The sequence below is a fragment of the Oncorhynchus mykiss genome, chromosome 8, assembly GCF_057628025.1.
Source record: "Oncorhynchus mykiss isolate SJ-2025 chromosome 8, ASM5762802v1, whole genome shotgun sequence".
NCBI lineage: Eukaryota > Metazoa > Chordata > Actinopteri > Salmoniformes > Salmonidae > Oncorhynchus > Oncorhynchus mykiss.
The window spans coordinates 90,881,390-90,900,836 of record NC_143029.1 but is presented as its reverse complement, the minus strand read 5'-3'; the positions used below and the strand labels follow the sequence as shown (position 1 = coordinate 90,900,836).

Here is a 19,447-nt window from a genome sequence, read left to right as displayed (position 1 = left end):
AGTAGACGTATTATTCTAGTATGGACAGCTGCTGGGCTTCCTGTTAACGTTAAACACCTCCGCCAAAAAAATAAATGTCTGAGCTGCCTTTTCGGGTTCCACCAAACATTGATGGATGTTTCTAGGCCTGTGTTCAAATCAAATCACATTTTATTGGTCACATACACACGGTTAGCAGATGTTAATGGCAAAATGCTTGTGCTTCTACTTCCGACAGTGCAGTAATATCTAACAAGTAATCTAACGATACCACAACAACTACTTAATACACACAAATCTAAAGGGGTGAATGAGAATATGTACATATAAATATATGGATGAGCGATGGCCGAGCGGCATAGACAAGGTGCAATATATGGTACAAAATACAGTATATACATGGGATATGAGTAATATGAGATATGAATACATTATTCAAGTGATATTGATGATATATTTTGCCTTCCTGTGACATCGGCTGCTATAGGTGTCATGGAGGGCAGGTAGTTTGCCCCCGGTGATGCGTTGTGCAGACCGCACCGCACTCTGGAGAGCCTTGCGGTTGAGGGCGGAGCAGTTGCCGTACCAGGCTGTGATACAGTTCGACAGGATGCTCTCGATTGTGGCTCTGTAAAATTTTGTGAGTGTTTTTGGTGACAAGCCACATTTCTTCAGCCTACTGAGGTTGAAGAGGTGCTGTTGCACCTTCTTCACCACACCGTCTGTGTGGGTGGACCACTTCAGTTTGTCCGTGATGTGTACACCGAGGAACTTAAAACGTTCCACTTTCTCCACTGCTGTCCCTTCAATGTGGATAGTGGGATGCTCCCTCTGCTGTTTCCTGAAGTCCATGATCATCTCCTTTGTTTTGTTAATGTTGAGTGAGAGGGTTAGGGTAAGGGTTCCAGCCACCACACTCTGAGTGCCCTCACCTCCTCCCTGTAGGCCATCTTGTCGTTGTTGGTAATCAAGCCCACAACTATTGTGTCTTCTGCAAACTTAATGATTGAGTTGGAGGCGTGCATGGCCACGCAGTCGTGGGTGAACAGGGAGTACAGGAGGAGGCTGAGCACGCACCCCTGTGGGGCCTCAGTGTTGAGGTTCAGCGAGGTGGAGATGTTGTTTCCTATCTTCACCACCTGGGTGCGGCCCGTCAGGAAGTCCAGGACCCAGTTGCACAGGGCGTGGTTGAGACCCAGGGCCTCCAGCTTGATGATGAGTTTGGAGGGCACTATGGTGTTGAATGCTGAGCTGTAGTCAATGAACAGCATTCTTACATAGGTATTCCTCTTGTCCAGATGTGTTAGGGCAGTGTGCAGTGTGAAGGCGATTGCATCGTTTGTGGACCTATTAGGGCGGTAAGCAAATTGGAGTGGTCCTAGGGTGGCGGGTAAGGTGGAGGTGATATGGTCCTTGACTAGTCTCTCAAAGCACTTCATGATGACAGAAGTGAGTGCTACAGGGCGATAGTCATTTAGTTCAATTATCTTTGCCTTCTTGGGTACAGGAACAATGGTAGCCATCTTGAAGCATGTGGGGACTGCAGACTGGGATAGGGAGTGATTGAATATGTCCATAAACACACCAGCCAGCTGGTCTGTGCATGCTCTGAGGACGCGGCTTGGGATGCCGTCTGGGACAGCAGCCTTGCAAGGGTTAACACGTTTAAATGTCTTACTCACATCAGCCACAGATTAGGGGGGGGGGGGCGCAGTTCTTGTTAGCGGGCCGTGACGGTGGCACTGTATTATCCTCAAAGCGGGCCAAGATGGTGTTTAGTTTGTCTGGAAGCAAGACGTTGATGTCTGTGACGTGGCCGGTTTAGTTAGTTATAAGACCATCTGCCTCTGAAGTCAGATTGTCTTTCAAAGGCCATCAGAACAACTGAACCTCCATCAGTGTGATATTCAACACCTAAATACTCTGCTAAGGAATTGACAAAACACACATACACACAGCTCTAAATTGATTTGTCATTATTCTAGATTAGTCTGTAGTCTCCAGTCACAAGGTGATTATGTGTTTTCCATTATCAGCCGTGGAATATTTTGTGTGTTATCAGCCGTGGGTTATTTTGTGCATTATCAGCCGTGGAATATTTTGTGTGTTATCAGCCGTGGGTTATTTTGTGCATTATCAGCCGTGGATAATTTTGTGTGTTATCAGCCGTGGGTTATTTTGTGCATTATCAGTCGTGGATAATTTTGTGTTTTATTGCCGTGGGTTATTTTGTGCATTATCAGCCGTGGATAATTTTGTGTGTTATCAGCCGCGGGTTATTTTGTGCATTATCAGCCGTGGATAATTTTGTGTGTTATCAGCCGTGGTTATTTTGTGCATTATAAGCCGTGGATAATTTTGTGTGTTATCAGCCGTGGGTTATTTTGTGCATTATCAGCCGTGGATAATTTTGTGTGTTATCAGCCGTGGGTTATTTTGTGTGTTATCAGCCGTGGGTTATTTTATTTTATTTTTTAAATTTTACCCCTTTTTCTCCCCAATTTCGTGGTATCCAATTGTTGTGGCTACTACTATCTTGTCTCATCGCTACAACTCCCGTACGGGCTCGGGAGAGACGAAGGCTGAATGTCATGCGTCCTCCGATACACAACCCAACCAGCCGTACTGCTTCTTAACACAGCGCGCATCCAACCCGGAAGCCAGCCGCACCAATGCGCCGGAGGAAACACCGTGCACCTGGCCACCTTGGTTAGCGTACACTGCGCCCAGCCCGCCACAGGAGTCGCTGGGGCGCGATGAGACAAGGACACCCATACCGACCAAGCCCTCCCTAACCCGGGCGACGCTAGGCCAATTGTGCGTCGCCCCACGGACCTCCCGGTCGCGGCCGGTTACGACAGAGCCTGGGCGCGAACCCAGGGACTCTGATGGCACAGCTGGCGCTGCAGTACAGCGCCCTTAACCACTGCGCCACCCGGGAGGCCCTGGCCGTGGATAATTTTGTGTGTCATCAGCCGTGGGTCATTTTGTGCGTTATCAGCCGTGGGTTATTTTGTGCATTATCAGCCATGGATAATTTTGTGTGTTATCAGGGGTGGGTTATTTTGTGCGGTATCAGCCGTGGGTCATTTTGTGCATTATTGGCTGTGGGTTATTTTGTGCGTTATCAGCCGTGGGTCATTTTGCACAATTTGCCGTGGGTCATTTTGTGCATTATTGGCCGTGGGTTATTTTGTGTGTTATCAGCCGTGGGTCATTTTGTGCGTTATCAGCCGTGGGTAATTTTGTGCGTTATCAGCCGTGGGTCATTTTGTGCATTATCCCCTGTTAGTCATTTTGTGCAGTATCCGCTGTGGGTCATTTTGTGAGGTATCCGCTGTGGGTCATTTTGTGCATTATCCGCTGTGGGTCATTTTGTGCATTATCCGCTGTGGGTCATTTTATGCATTATCCGCTGTGGGTCATTTTGTGCATTATCCGCTGTGGGTCATTTTGTGCATTATCTGCTGTGGGTCATTTTGTGAGTTATCCGCTGTGGGTCATTTTGTGCATTATCCGCTGTGGGTCATTTTGTGTATTATCCACTGTGGATCATTTTCGCTATGAGGTGAATAGAAAATAATAGAATACCTGGAAATGTGTCTTTAAGCACTCAATGTTACTCAAGAATACTTCAAACTAGTAGTTACACACAATGGTACTCAGGAATACTTCAAACTAGTAGTTACACACAATGGTACTCAGGAATACTTCAAACTAGTAGTGAAAGTAGCTAAATCCAGTGTCTAAATCAACCAAGTGCTATATCTGCTCTTATAAATGATGTTAATCTGTACCTGCTTTTATGAAATGCTGTTAATCTGTACTTGCTATTATGATATGCTCTTAATCTGTACCTGATTTTATGATATGCTCTTAATCTGTACCTGCTCTTATAAATGCTGTTAGTCTGTACCTGCTCTTATGAAACGCTGTTAGTCTGTACCTGATCTTATGAAATGCTGTTAGTCTGTACCTGCTCTTATGAAATGCTGTTAATCTGTACCTGCTCTTATAAATGCTGTTAGTCTGTACCTGACCTTATGAAACGCTGTTAGTTTGTACCTGACCTTATGAAATGCTCTTGTGATTTTGTTCAGGTTCAACGTGGGAGAAATCTATACGTCAGATTGGCTTCGAAAGGTAAGGCAATTCAAACATACTGTAAATACAAACCTACAGTACACTACACATAATATAGATTTAACAAACTAAGTTATTATTATACACCCTAATATTATAGAGATATTGTAGATGTAGAATACAGGGCTTTCAGGAAGTATTCACACCCAGTCACGCCAAACACACTGACCAACCCAAAACACAGGGCAAACGATCCAGAGAACAAAACCACATCCACAATCGACAGAGAACACAAAATAATCCCGCACACACCTTAAGCGGGCCTAACAGGCTTAAATAGACCAAAAATCAAGAAACACAAAAGGAACAGGTGCAACTAATAAGACTAAACTAACAGAATTAGTTCCTGTCAAGACAGCAGCTACTCTTCCTGGGGTTTATTATGGACCCCCATTAGTTCCTGCCAAGACAGCAGCTACTCTTCCTGGGGTTTATTATGGACCCCCATTAGTTCCTGCCATGGCAGCAGCTACTCTTCCTGGGGTTTATTATGGATCCCCATTAGTTCCTGCCAAGACAGAAGCTACTCTTCCTGGGGTTTATTATGGATCCCCATTAGTTCCTGCCAAGACAGAAGCTACTCTTCCTGGGGTTTATTATGGATCCCCATTAGTTCCTGCCAAGGCAGCAGCTACTCTTCCTGGGGTTTATTATGGATCCCCATTAGTTCTGCCAAGGCAGCAGCTACTCTTCCTGGGGTTTATTATGGATCCCCATTAGTTCCTGCCAAGGTAGCAGCTACTCTTCCTGGGTTTTATTATGGATCCCCATTAGTTCCTGCCAAGGCAGCAGCTACTCTTCCTGGGGTTTATTATGGATCACCATTAGTTCCTGTCAAGGCAGCAGCTACTCTTCCAGGGGTTTATTATGGATCCCCATTAGTTCTGTCAAGGCAGCAGCTACTCTTCCTGGGGTTTATTATGTATCCCCATTAGTTCTGCCAAGGCAGCAACTACTCTACCTGGGGTTTATTATGGATCCCCATTAGTTCCTGCCAAGGCAGCAGCTACTCTTCCTGGGGTTTATTATGGATCACCATTAGTTCCTGTCAAGGCAGCAGCTACTCTTCCAGGGGTTTATTATGGATCCCCATTAGTTCTGTCAAGGCAGCAGCTACTCTTCCTGGGGTTTATTATGGATCCCCATTAGTTCTGCCAAGGCAGCAACTACTCTACCTGGGGTTTATTATGGATCCCCATTAGTTCTGTCAAGGCAGCAGCTACTCTTCCTGGGGTTTATTATGGATCCCCATTAGTTCTGCCAAGGCAGCAGCTACTCTTCCTTGGGTTTATTATGGATCCCCATTAGTTATGTCAAGGCAGCAGCTACTCTTCCTGGGGTTTATTATGGATCCCCATTAGTTCCTGTCAAGGCAGCAGCTCCCATAGTCTGTTCTGGACTTGGGGACTGTGAAGAGACCTCTTGTGGCATGTCTTGTGGGGTAGTCATGGGTGTGTGAACTGTGTTCCAGTAGTTTAGACAGACAGCTTGGTGCATTCAACATGTCAATACCTCTCACAAATAAAAGTAGTGATGAAGTTAATCTCTCCTCCACTTTCAGCCAGGAGAGATTGACATTATTATTATTAGCTCTCTGTGTACATCCATGGGCCAGCCGTGATGCTCTGTTCTGAGCCAATTGTTATTATCCTAAGTCCTTCTTTGTGGCACCTGACCACACAACTGGACAGTAGTCCAGGTGTGACAAAACTAGGACCTGTAGGACCTACCTTGTTGATAGTGTTGTTAAGAAGGTAGAAACTAGGGCCTGTAGGACTTGCCTTGTTGATAGTGTTGTTAAGAAGGTAGAAACTAGGGCCTGTAGGACCTGCCTTGTTGATAGTGTTGTTTAGAAGGTAGAAACTAGGGCCTGTAGGACCTGCCTTGTTGATAGCGTTGTTAAGAAGGTAGAAACTAGGGCCTGTAGGACTTGCCTTGTTGATAGTGTTGTTAAGAAGGTAGAAACTAGGACCTGCCTTGTTGATAGTGTTGTTAATAAGAAGGTAGAAACTAGGGCCTGTAGGACCTGCCTTGTTGATAGTGTTGTTAAGAAGGTAGAAACTAGGGCCTGTAGAACCTGCCTTGTTGATAGCGTTGTTAAGAAGGTAGAAACTAGGGCCTGTAGGCCTGTAGGACTTGCCTTGTTGATAGTGTTGTTAAGAAGGTAGAAACTAGGGCCTGTAGGACCTGCCTTGTTGATAGTGCTGTTAAGAAGGTAGAAACTAGGGCCTGTAGGACCTGCCTTGTTCATAGTGTTGTTAAGAAGATAGAAACTAGGGCCTGTAGGACCTGCTTTGTTGATAGTGTTGTTAAGAAGGTAGAAACTAGGGCCTGTAGGACCTGCCTTGTTGATAGTGTTGTTAAGAAGGTAGAAACTAGGGCCTGTAGGACCTGCCTTGTTGATAGTGCTGTTAAGAAGGTAGAAACTAGGGCCTGTAGGACCTGCCTTGTTGATAGCGTTGTTAAGAAGGTAGAAACTAGGGCCTGTAGGACCTGCCTTGTTGATAGTGTTGTTAAGAAGGTAGAAACTAGGGCCTGTAGGACCTGCCTTGTTGATAGTGTTGTTAAGAAGGTAGAAACTAGGGCCTGTAGGACCTGCCTTGTTGATAGTGTTGTTAAGAAGGTAGAAACTAGGGCCTGTAGGACCTGCCTTGTTGATAGTGTTGTTAAGAAGGTATAAACTAGGGCCTGTAGGACCTGCCTTGTTGATAGTGTTGTTAAGAAGGTAGAAACTAGGGCCTGTAGGACCTGCCTTGTTGATAGTGTTGTTAAGAAGGTAGAAACTAGGGCCTGTAGGACCTGCCTTGTTGATAGTGTTGTTAAGAAGGTAGAAACTAGGGCCTGTAGGACCTGCCTTGTTGATAGTGTTGTTAAGAAGGTAGAAACTAGGGCCTGTAGGACCTGCCTTGTTGATAGTGTTGTTAAGAAGGTATAAACTAGGGCCTGTAGGACCTGCCTTGTTGATAGTGTTGTTAAGAAGGTAGAAACTAGGGCCTGTAGGACCTGCCTTGTTGATAGTGTTGTTAAGAAGGTAGAAACTAGGGCCTGTAGGACCTGCCTTGTTTATAGTGTTGTTAAGAAGGTAGAAACTAGGGCCTGTAGGACCTGCCTTGTTGATAGCGTTGTTAAGAAGGTAGAAACTAGGGCCTGTAGGACCTGCCTTGTTGATAGTGTTGTTAAGAAGGTAGAAACTAGGGCCTGTAGGACCTGCCTTGTTGATAGTGTTGTTAAGAAGGTAGAAACTAGGGCCTGTAGGACCTGCCTTGTTGATAGTGTTGTTAAGAAGGTAGAAACTAGAGCCTGTAGGACCTGCCTTGTTGATAGTGTTGTTAAGAAGGTAGAAACTAGGGCCTGTAGGACCTGCCTTGTTGATAGTGCTGTTAAGAAGGTAGAAACTAGGGCCTGTAGGACCTGCCTTGTTGATAGTGCTGTTAAGAAGGTAGAAACTAGGGCCTGTAGGACCTGCCTTGTTGATAGTGTTGTTAAGAAGGTAGAAACTAGGGCCTGTAGGACCTGCCTTGTTGATAGTGTTGTTAAGAAGGTAGAAACTAGGTCCTGTAGGACCTGCCTTGTTGATAGTGTTGTTAAGAAGGTAGAAACTAGGGCCTGTAGGACCTGCCTTGTTGATAGTGTTGTTAAGATGGTAGAAACTAGGGCCTGTAGAACCTGCCTTATTGATAGTGTTGTGAAGAAGGTAGAAACTAGGTCCTGTAGGACCTGCCTTGTTGATAGTGTTGTTAAGGTAGAGCAGCGCTTTATTATAGACAGACTTCTCCCCATCTCAGCTACTGTTGTATCAATATGTTGACCATGACAGTTTACAATCCAGGGTTATTCCAAGTAGTTTAGTCACCTCAACTTGCACAATGCCCACATTATCTATTAGAAGATTTATTTGAGGTTTAGGGTTCAGTAAACGATTTGTCCCATAGAAATTCCCACACTTCTCGTTTTATTCTGGGTGATACAAGTGAACGATCTCACACGTATTTCTTCTCCATTCCGTGTATTCAGTGGCGGCTGGTGTGCCTTTAAATCTGAGGAATGTGTTTGATACCGTTCCATTTGATTCCACCCGAACCATTATTCCACCCTCCCGTTTTTCCAGCCACTAGCCACCACAGATTGAGTTTGGAGGCTTGCATACAGTCCACTTCCCAAATATCTTTAAGTAGCGCGAGCCGGGTTCTCCAATATGTACCAATACACACCACTTAATGTAATGTATACGTGTGGCCATAGATCTGACATAGGCTATATGTCCCAAACGGCACCCTATTCCCTTCATAGTGCACTACTTCTGACCAGGTCCGATTGGGTTCTGGTCGTGCTATATGTAGGGAATTGAGTGCCATTTGGGACGCAACCCTAGGTTTCTAAAGACTCTTGATGGTTCTGACCTGTACTTCTCAACTTGGGGTTTCAGTTAATGCATGTTAAACCTCATTATGTCTGGCAGTCTGTCAACAAGCCCTATCTGATATATGTTAAACCTCATTATGTCTAGCAGTCTGTCAACAAGCCCTATCTGATATATGTTAAACCTCATTATGTCTGGCAGTCTGTCAACAAGCCCTATCTGATGCATGTTAAACCTCATTATGTCTAGCAGTCTGTCAACAAGCCCTATCTGATATATGTTAAACCTCATTATGTCTGGCAGTCTGTCAACAAGCCCTATCTGATATATGTTAAACCTCATTATGTCTAGCAGTCTGTCAACAAGCCCTATCTGATATATGTTAAACCTCATTATGTCTGGCAGTCTGTCAACAAGCCCTATCTGATGCATGTTAAACCTCATTATGTCTGGCAGTCTGTCAACAAGCCCTATCTGATATATGTTAAACCTCATTATGTCTGGCAGTCTGTCAACAAGCCCTATCTGATGCATGTTAAACCTCATTGTGTCTTGCAGTCTGTCAACAAGCCCTATCTGATGCTAACCTCATAACGTCTCTCACAGCCTTTACTGCTCAGCCCAGTGCCCCTGTCTATCTGTACTCACACACACACACACACACACACACACACACACACACACACACACACACACACACACACACACACACACACACACACACACACACACACACACACACACACACACACACACACACACTTTAGATTAGAGTAGTGACAAAAGAAGTTGGCTGCATTTGGACATTCCTGTACCACAGATAATTAGATCCCAGAGAGGTGAGTGAGTGTGTTCTCCTATTGATGCCTTTACTCCTACCATGTCTGCTGTCTGGGTAAGGCCTGTCTGTCTGTCTGGATAAGGCCTGTCTGTCTGTCTGGATAAGGCCTGTCTGTCTGTCTGTCTGGATAAGGCCTGTCTGTCTGTCTGGATAAGGCCTGTCTGTCTTTCTGTCTGGATAAGGCCTGTCTGTCTGTCTGTCTGGATAAGGCCTGTCTGTCTGTCTGGATAAGGCCTGTCTGTCTGTCTGGATAAGGCCTGTCTGTCTGTCTGGATAAGGCCTGTCTGTCTGTCTGTCTGGATAAGGCCTGTCTGTCTGTCTGGATAAGGCCTGTCTGTCTTTCTGTCTGGATAAGGCCTGTCTGTCTGTCTGTCTGGATAAGGCCTGTCTGTCTGTCTGGATAAGGCCTGTCTGTCTGTCTGGGTAAGGCCTGTCTGTCTGTCTGGATAAGGCCTGTCTGTCTGTCTGGATAAGGCCTGTCTGTCTGTCTGGATAAGGCCTGTCTGTCTGTCTGGATAAGGCCTGTCTGTCTGTCTGGATAAGGCCTGTCTGTCTGTCTGGATAAGGCCTGTCTGTCTGGATAAGGCCTGTCTGTCTCTCTGGATAAGGCCTGTCTGTCTCTCTGGATAAGGCCTGTCTGTCTGTCTGGATAAGGCCTGTCTGTCTGGATAAGGCCTGTCTGTCTGTCTGGCCTGTCTGGTCTGTCTGTCTGTCTGTCTGTCTGTCTGTCTAAAGCCTCTCTTAGGTAATTCCTGTTTGTGTCTGTCTGGATAAGGCCTGTCTGTCTGTCTGTCTGGATAAGGCCTGTCTGTCTGTCTGGATAAGGCCTGTTTGTCTGTCTGTCTGGATAAGGCCTGTCTGTCTGTCTGCATAAGGCCTGTCTGTCTGTCTGCATAAGGCATGTCTGTCTGTCTGGGTAAGGCCTGTCTGTCTGTCTGGATAAGGCCTGTCTGTCTGTCTGGATAAGGCCTGTCTGTCTGTCTGGATAAGGCCTGTCTGTCTGTCTGGATAAGGCCTGTCTGTCTGTCTGGATAAGGCCTGTCTGTCTGTCTGGATAAGGCCTGTCTGTCTGGATAAGGCCTGTCTGTCTCTCTGGATAAGGCCTGTCTGTCTCTCTGGATAAGGCCTGTCTGTCTGTCTGGATAAGGCCTGTCTGTCTGGATAAGGCCTGTCTGTCTGTCTGTCCTGTCTGGTCTGTCTGTCTGTCTGTCTGTCTGTCTGTCTGTCTGTCTGTCTAAAGCCTCTCTTAGGTAATTCCTGTTTGTGTCTGTCTGGATAAGGCCTGTCTGTCTGTCTGTCTGGATAAGGCCTGTCTGTCTGTCTGGATAAGGCCTGTTTGTCTGTCTGTCTGGATAAGGCCTGTCTGTCTGTCTGCATAAGGCCTGTCTGTCTGTCTGCATAAGGCATGTCTGTCGGTCTGTCTGTCAGTATAAGGCCTGTCTGTCTGTCTGGATAAGGCCTGTCTGTCTGTCTGCATAAGGCCTGTCTGTCTGTCTGCATAAAGCCTGTCTATATGTCTGTCTGTCTGTCTGTCTGTCTGTCTGTCTGTCTGTCTGGATAAGGCCTGTCTGTCTGTCTGGATAAGGCCTGTCTATATGTCTGTCTGTCTGTCTGTCTGTCTGGATAAGGCCTGTCTGTTTGCATAAGGCCTGGCTGTTTGCATGGATAATGCCTGGATAATGCCTGTCTGTCTGTCTGTCTGTCTGTGTAAGGCATGTCTGTCTGTGTGGATAAGGCCTGTCTGTCTGTATTAGGCTTGTCTGTCTAGAAAGGTAGGAACCTAGGAAGAAACCTAGAGAGGACCCAGGCTCTGAGGGGTGGCCAGTCCTCTTCTGGCTGTGCCAGGTGCAGAGTATAACAGTACATGGCCAAGATGTTGAAATGTTCAGAAATGACCAGCATGGTCAAATAATAATAATCACAGTAGTTGCACAGGATGCAACAGGACAGCACCTCGGGAGTAAATGTCAGTTGGCTTTTCATAGCCGATCATTCAGAGTTAGAGACAGCAGGTGCGATAGAGAGAGAGAGTCCAAAACAGCAGTTCCGTTACAAGGTGGCACGTCCGGTTAACAGGTCAGGGTTCCATAGCCGCAGGCAGAACAGTTGAAACTGAAGCAGCAGCATGACCAGGTGGACTGGGGACAGCAAGGAGTCATCATGCCAGGTAGTCCTGAGGCATGGTCCTAGGGCTCAGGTCCTCCGAGAGAAGAGAGAGAGAAAGAGAGAGAGAAAGAGAGGGAGAAAGAGAGAGAGAAAGAGAGAAAAGAGAGAGAGATGGGGGAGAAAGAGGTGTGAGGTCTGAACGAGTGATAGAGGAGAAAGAGGTGTGAGGTCTGAACGAGTGATGGGGAGAAAGAGGTGTGAGGTCTGAACGAGGGATGGGGAGAAAGAGGTGTGAGGTCTGAACGAGTGATGGGGAGAAGAGGAGTGAATGAACGGAGAAAGAGGTGTGAGATCTGAACGAGTGATAGAGGAGAAAGAGGTGTGAGGTCTGAATGAGTGATGGGGGAGAAAGAGGTGTGAGATCTGAATGAGTGATGGGGGAGAAAGAGGTGTGAGATCTGAATGAGTGATGGGGGAGAAAGAGGTGTGAGATCTGAATGAGTGATGGGGGAGAAAGAGGTGTGAGATCTGATTGAGTGATGGGGAGAAAGAGGAATGAATGGACGGAGAAAGAGGTGTGAGATCTGAATGAGTGATGGGGGAGAAAGAGGTGTGAGATCTGAAAAGCATATTATGTACACATCCGGTCAGAATGACAGTGGGTTGCCGGCTGGCTAGTGTGGATCCCAGCTGTACAGACAGACAGTAGCAGAACGTGCAGGACAGGTGTTGATGATATTAACAGCTGAACATCTGGACCCAGATTAATCCTACATCTGGACCCAGATTAATCCTATATATTGACCCAGATTAACCCTATATATTGACCCAGATTAACCCTACATATTGACCCGGATTAACTCTACATCTGGACCCAGATTAACACTACATATTGACCCAGATTAACACTACACATTGACCCAGATTAACACTACATGTTGACCCAGATTAACCCTACATCTGGACCCAGATTAACCCTACATGTTGACCCAGATTAACCCTACATCTGGACCCTGATTAACACTACATATTGACCCAGATTAACACTGCATATGGACCCAGATTAACACTACATGTTGACCCAGATTAACCCTATATCTGGACCCTGATTAACAATACATATTGACCCTGATTAACACTACATATTGACCCAGATTAACACTACATATGGACCCAGATTAGCACTACATGTTGACCCAGATTAACACTACATCTGGACCCTGATTAACCCTACATCTGGACCCAGATTAACCCTACATCTGGACCCAGATTAACACTACATGTTGACCCAGATTAACACTACATGTTGACACAGATTAACACTATATCTGGACCCATATTAACACTACATGTTGACCCAGATTAACCCTACATATTGACCCAGATTAACCCTACATCTTGACCCAGATTAACCCTACATCTTGACCCAGATTAACCCTACGTCTGGACCCAGATTAACCCTACATATTGACCCAGATTAACCCTACACCTGGACCCAGATTAACACTCCATATTGACCCAGATTAACCCTACACCTGGACCCAGATTAACACTATATCTTGACCCAGATTAACACTACATGTTGACCCAGATTAACCCTACATCTGGACCCAGATTAACACTACATTTTGACCCAGATTAACACTACATCTGGACCCAGATTAACACTACATGTTGACCCAGATTAACCCTACACCTGGACCCAGATTAACACTACATGTTGACCCAGATTAACCCTACATCTGGACCAAGATTAACACTACATATTGACCCAGATTAACACTACACCTGGACTCAAAATGATGTTGAATGAATAGGCTTCTGTGGACTCAGTAGAGTCTGTGTCCAGGAAACAGACCCTAAATGAATTTTATAGATCCTTAATGTGTGCGTGTACAGATGTAAATGTGTTGCATGTCAGTAGTTTTCAGTTGCCTTTTCAACAGGAAGGTCTCACCACTGCTGGTACAATATAAATACTCTCTTTTAACAGGAGAGGGAAAAATAAAAATGAAAGTTGTTGGCTTGACTTGGTGTTGTTGGATGAGAGTTTTTCTTTCCGTTTCTTTCATCCATTTGTGATGAACAGAGCTTCAAAACAATAACATCTTCCATCTAGTGGAAACAAAGACCGTGTCCCGAGTGGCACCCTATTCCTTATATAAAGCCCTACTTTTCACCAGGGCCCTACGCAGTGCACAGGATAGAGAAAAGGGAGAATACCTTTTGAGACTCACCCATAGGAGTCTTGATTAGATTAGGCTTTTCTACAGGAGCCAAGAGTTTAGACTGTATTTTATTTGAGTGAGCATTTTCCATAGTGTTTGATTAGCACTCTGTTTTTTAAACTTTGTTAACTTTAACGAGGCGACTATCCACTGAGGGCCAAGTTTAGGACGAGGTTTGGTATTTGCTTTCACTGACCTTTGAGGGTGTTTGGGCACTTATTCACATCTCAGCATAACACCCAAACATTCGTTTTGCATTAGCCTCGTACGCAGCCTCACATTCCTTCATTAGTCTCAGACCCAGGCTCACATTCCTTCATTAGTCTCAGACCCAGGTTCACATTCCTTCATTAGCCTCAGACCCAGGTTCACATTCCTCCATTAGTCTCAGACCCAGGCTCACATTCCTTCATTAGTCTCAGACCCAGGTTCACATTCCTTCATTAGTCTCAGACCCAGTCTCACATTCCTTCATTAGCCTCAGACCCAGGCTCACATTCCTTCATTAGCCTCAGACCCAGGCTCACATTCCTTCATTAGCCTCAGACCCAGGCTCACATTCCTTCATTAGCCTCAGACCCAGGCTCACATTCCTTCATTAGTCTCAGACCCAGGTTCACATTCCTCCATTAGCCTCAGACCCAGCCTCACATTCCTTCATTAGTCTCAGACCCAAACTCACATTCCTTCATTAGCCTCAGACCCAGGTTCACATTCCTCCATTAGCATTTATACCCAGGCTCACATTCCTCCATTAGTCTCAGACCCAGGCTCACATTCCTCCATTAGCCTTTATACCAAGGCTCACATTCCTCCATTAGTCTCAGACCCAGGCTCACATTCCTTCATTAGTCTCAGACCCAGGCTCACATTCCTCCATTAGTCTCAGACCCAGGCTCACATTCCTTCATTAGTCTCAGACCCAGGTTCACATTCCTTAATTAGCCTTTATACCCATCCTCACATTCCTCCATTAGCCTTTATAACCAGGCTCACATTCCTTCATTAGCCTTTATACCCAGGCTCACATTCCTCCATTAGTCTCAGACCCAGGCTCACATTCCTTCATTAGTCTCAGACCCAGGCTCACATTCCTCCATTAGTCTCAGACCCAGGCTCACATTCCTTCATTAGCCTCAGACCCAGGTTCACATTCCTTCATTACCTCAGACCCAGACTCACATTCCTTCATTAGCCTCAGACCCAGGCTCACATTCCTTCATTAGCCTTTATACCCAGGCTCACATTCCTCCATTAGCCTCAGACCCAGGCTCACATTCCTCCATTAGCCTTTATACCCAGGCTCACATTCCTCCATTAGCCTCAGACCCAGGTTCACATTCCTCCATTAGCCTCAGACCCAGGCTCACATTCATCCATTAGCCTCAGACCCAGGCTCACATTCCTCCATTAGCCTCAGACCCAGGCTCACATTCCTCCATTAGCCTCAGACCCAGGCTCACATTCCTCCATTAGCCTCAGACCCAGGCTCACATTCCTCCATTAGCCTCAGACCCAGACTCACATTCCTTCATTAGCCTCAGACCCAGGTTCACATTCCTTCATTACCTCAGACCCAGGTTCACATTCCTTCATTACCTCAGACCCAGACTCACATTCCTTTATTAGCCTCAGACCCAGGTTCACATTCCTTCATTACCTCAGACCCAGGTTCACATTCCTTCATTACCTCAGACCCAGACTCACATTCCTCCATTAGCCTCAGACCCAGGCTCACATTCCTCCATTAGCCTCAGACCCAGACTCACATTCCTTCATTAGCCTCAGACCCAGACTCACATTCCTCCATTAGCCTCAGACCCAGGTTCACATTCCTTCATTACCTCAGACCCAGGCTCACATTCCTTCATTATCCTTTATACCCAGGCTCACATTCCTCCATTAGCCTCAGACCCAGGCTCACATTCCTCCATTAGCCTTTATACCCAGGCTCACATTCCTCCATTAGCCTCAGACCCAGGCTCACATTCCTCCATTAGTCTCAGACCCAGGCTCACATTTCTCCATTAGCCTCAGACCCAGGCTCACATTCCTCCATTAGCCTCAGACCCAGGCTCACATTCCTCCATTAGCCTCAGACCCAGGCTCACATTCCTCCATTAGACTCAGAACCAGCCTCACATTCCTTCCGTTGGATACCCCAGCGAGACTACGTTGACATTTACTCTGCAAAGCTGTGTGACAACGACCTTTGCAACAGCTTTACTAATTCTACTCAGAACCCAGCGTGAAGAAAGAGATAACAACATGTTTTTTAGAAGGAAAATGAATGATATGTTCCCATTGATTCTTGTAGAATACAACTTATTAATGCCTCATGAGCTTAGTTTAACTGTCGTACCCTACCACAACCCACAATACAAGCTTGTTTTATAACAATATTTGTAAACAAAGTACATTTAAACAAACACTATAGCCTGGGTAGGACTGGACCATTAATCAATCAATGAAATGTATTTATATAGCCCTTCTTCAGACCTGTCCTCTCGTCTAGAATTACTGGACTGGGCTGGACCATTAGAGACCAGACCTGTCCTCTAGTCTAGAATTACTGGACTGGACCATTAGAGACCAGACCTGTCCTCTCGTCTAGAATTACTGGACTGGGCCATTAGAGACCAGACCTGTCCTCTCGTCTAGAATTACTGGACTGGGCCATTAGAGACCAGACCTGTCCTCTCGTCTAGAATTACTGGACTGGACTGGACCATTAGAGACCAGACCTGTCCTCTCGTCTAGAATTACTGGACTGGACTGGACCATTAGAGACCAGACCTGTCCTCTCGTCTAGAATTACTGGACTGGGCTGGACCATTAGAGACCAGACCTGTCCTCTCGTCTAGCAGTACTGGGCTGGACCATTACAGACCAGACCTGTCCTCTAGTCTAGCAGTACTGGACTGGGCTGGACCATTAGAGACCAGACCTGTCCTCTCGTCTAGAATTACTGGACTGGGCTGGACCATTAGAGACCAGACCTGTCCTCTCGTCTAGAATTACTGGACTGGACTGGACCATTAGAGACCAGACCTGTCCTCTCGTCTAGAATTACTGGACTGGACTGTACCATTAGAGACCAGACCTGTCCTCTCGTCTAGAATTACTGGACTGGACTGGACCATTAGAGACCAGACCTGTCCTCTAGTCTAGCAGTACTGGGCTGGACCATTAGAGACCAGACCTGTCCTCTCGTCTAGAATTACTGGACTGGGCTGGACCATTAGAGACTAGACATGTCCTCTCGTCTAGCACTACTGGGCTGGACCATTAGAGACTAGACCTGTCCTCTAGTCTAGAATTACTGGACTGGGCTGGACCATTAGAGACTAGACCTGTCCTCTAGTCTAGAATTACTGGACTGGGCTGGACCATTAGAGACCAGACCTGTCCTCTCGTCTAGAATTACTGGACTGGGCTGGACCATTAGAGACCAGACCTGTAATCTCGTCTAGAATTACTGGACTGGGCTGGACCATTAGAGACCAGACCTGTCCTCTCGTCTAGAATTACTGGACTGGGCTGGACCATTAGAGACCAGACCTGTCCTCTAGTCTAGAATTACTGGACTGGGCTGGACCATTAGAGACCAGACCTGTCCTCTAGTCTAGAATTACTGGACTGGGCTGGACCATTAGAGACCAGACCTGTCCTCTCGTCTAGAATTACTGGACTGGGCTGGACCATTAAAGACCAGACCTGTCCTCTAGTCTAGAATTACTGGACTGGACTGGACCATTAGAGACCAGACATGTCCTCTAGTCTAGTAGTACTGGGCTGGACCATTAGAGACCAGACCATGGTTCAAGTACTATTCAGAATCTTTTCAAAAACGTTACCTGGGCTTGATTGAGCTTGCCTGGTGCAATGGAACCAATAGACTAGTTGGAAACAATGTAAACGCCAACCTTCTAACACTCCGCGCAGGCTAAAGAAAGATTTAGAATACTATTTGAACCCAGGTCTGTTAGAGACCTGCTGCTTCCTAGATCAACGTGCACGCACACACACACGCACATGCACGCACGAGCACGCACGCACACACACACACCATTAGAGGCCTGCTTCTACTTCGATCAACAGCTTTCTGGGCACCAATTACCCACGGTCCTCTTGGTGAACTTCCTGTCCTGTCGGATCTAGTGTTTACCCCACCGGATATAGAGCTCAGTGTATGTGTTATAGTGTGTGTGTTGGTGTAGGTGAGGGACAGATGTGTTGTTCTAATAGCCTCATCAGTTCAAGGTGGCGTGAACATGTCCATTATATCACATATTTCAATTCTTAAACCATTCCATATTTCAATTCTTAAACCATTCCATATTTCAATTCTTAAACCATTCCATATTTCAATTCTTAAACCATTCCATATTTCAATTCTTAAACCATTCCATATTTCAATTCTTAAACCATTCCATATTTCAATTCTTAAACCATTCCATATTTCAATTCTAGACCATTCCATATTTCAACTAAGTCATGAAAATGGGTATTACTCGTCATAACATTTATGAGCATATTTTTATATATATATATTTTTATAATTGAAAATAAAAACAGTAATTCCCCAAAACCATTTAAAATGTCTCCATTTCACACAAATAAGGGAATCTTTGTTGTGTGTTGTATGGCTCTGGTGAGTCTGCCAGATAAACAAAGATTACGACGGAATGATTCAGTCCTTAGGGAATATAAACATGTTTCGCCCAGTTCTACATTCGCTGTTGCATTGAGAGGGAAAAACCATATGTCAGCATCCCAGATGGCATCCTATTCCCTACATAGTGCACTACTTTAGACCAGAGCCCTATGGAACCCTATTCCCTATGTAGTGCACTACTTTAGACCAGAGTCCTATGGGGCCCTATTCCCTACATAGTGCACTACTTTAGACCAGAGCCCTATGGAACCCTATTCCCTACATAGTGCACTACTTTAGACCAGAGTCCTATGGGGCCCTATTCCCTATATAGTGCACTACTTTAGACCAGAGCCCTATGGAACCCTATTCCCTACATAGTGCACTACTTTAGACCAGAGCCCTATGGAACCCTATTCCCTATATAGTGCACTACTTTAGACCAGAGCCCTATGGAACCCTATTCCCTATCATATAGTGCACTACTTCTGACCAGAGTCCTATGGAACCCTATTCCCTATATAGTGCACTACTTTAGACCAGAGTCCTATGGAACCCTATTCCCTATATAGTGCACTACTTTAGACCAGAGCCCTATGGAACCCTATTCCCTATATAGTGCACTACTTTAGACCAGAGCCCTATGGAACCCTATTCCCTATATAGTGCACTACTTTAGACCAGAGTCCTATGGAACCCTATTCCCTATATAGTGCACTACTTTAGACCAGAGCCCTATGGAACCCTATTCCCTATATAGTGCACTACTTTAGACCAGAGCCCTATGGAACCCTATTCCCTATATAGTGCACTACTTTAGACCAGAGCCCTATGGAACCCTATTCCCTATATAGTGCACTACTTTAGACCAGAGCCCTAATGGAACCCTATTCCCTATGTAGTGCACTACTTTAGACCAGAGCCCTAATGGAACCCTATTCCCTATATATAGTGCACTACTTTGGACCAGAGCCCTATGGAACCCTATTCCCTACATAGTGCACTACTTTAGACCAGAGCCCTATGGAACCCTATTCCCTATATATATAGTGCACTACTTTAGACCAGGACCCCCATAGAGAATAGGGTGCCATATGGCACAGATAATATGCTCTCTTCTCATGACTTTTAGT

At 45.7% G+C, this 19,447-nt stretch overlaps 1 protein-coding gene across 1 annotated transcript in view; it reads left to right on the top strand.

Moving 5' to 3' along the window:
- The window catches only part of LOC110531049 (piezo-type mechanosensitive ion channel component 2), a 220,057-nt gene that overhangs the window by 44,880 nt on the left and 155,730 nt on the right, over positions 1-19,447 (top strand). Inside the window, exon 4 of the mRNA XM_090182937.1 lies at positions 4,080-4,122. Coding sequence (XP_090039063.1) covers positions 4,080-4,122 — 43 coding nt within the window. The remainder of the gene's footprint in view (positions 1-4,079; positions 4,123-19,447) is intronic.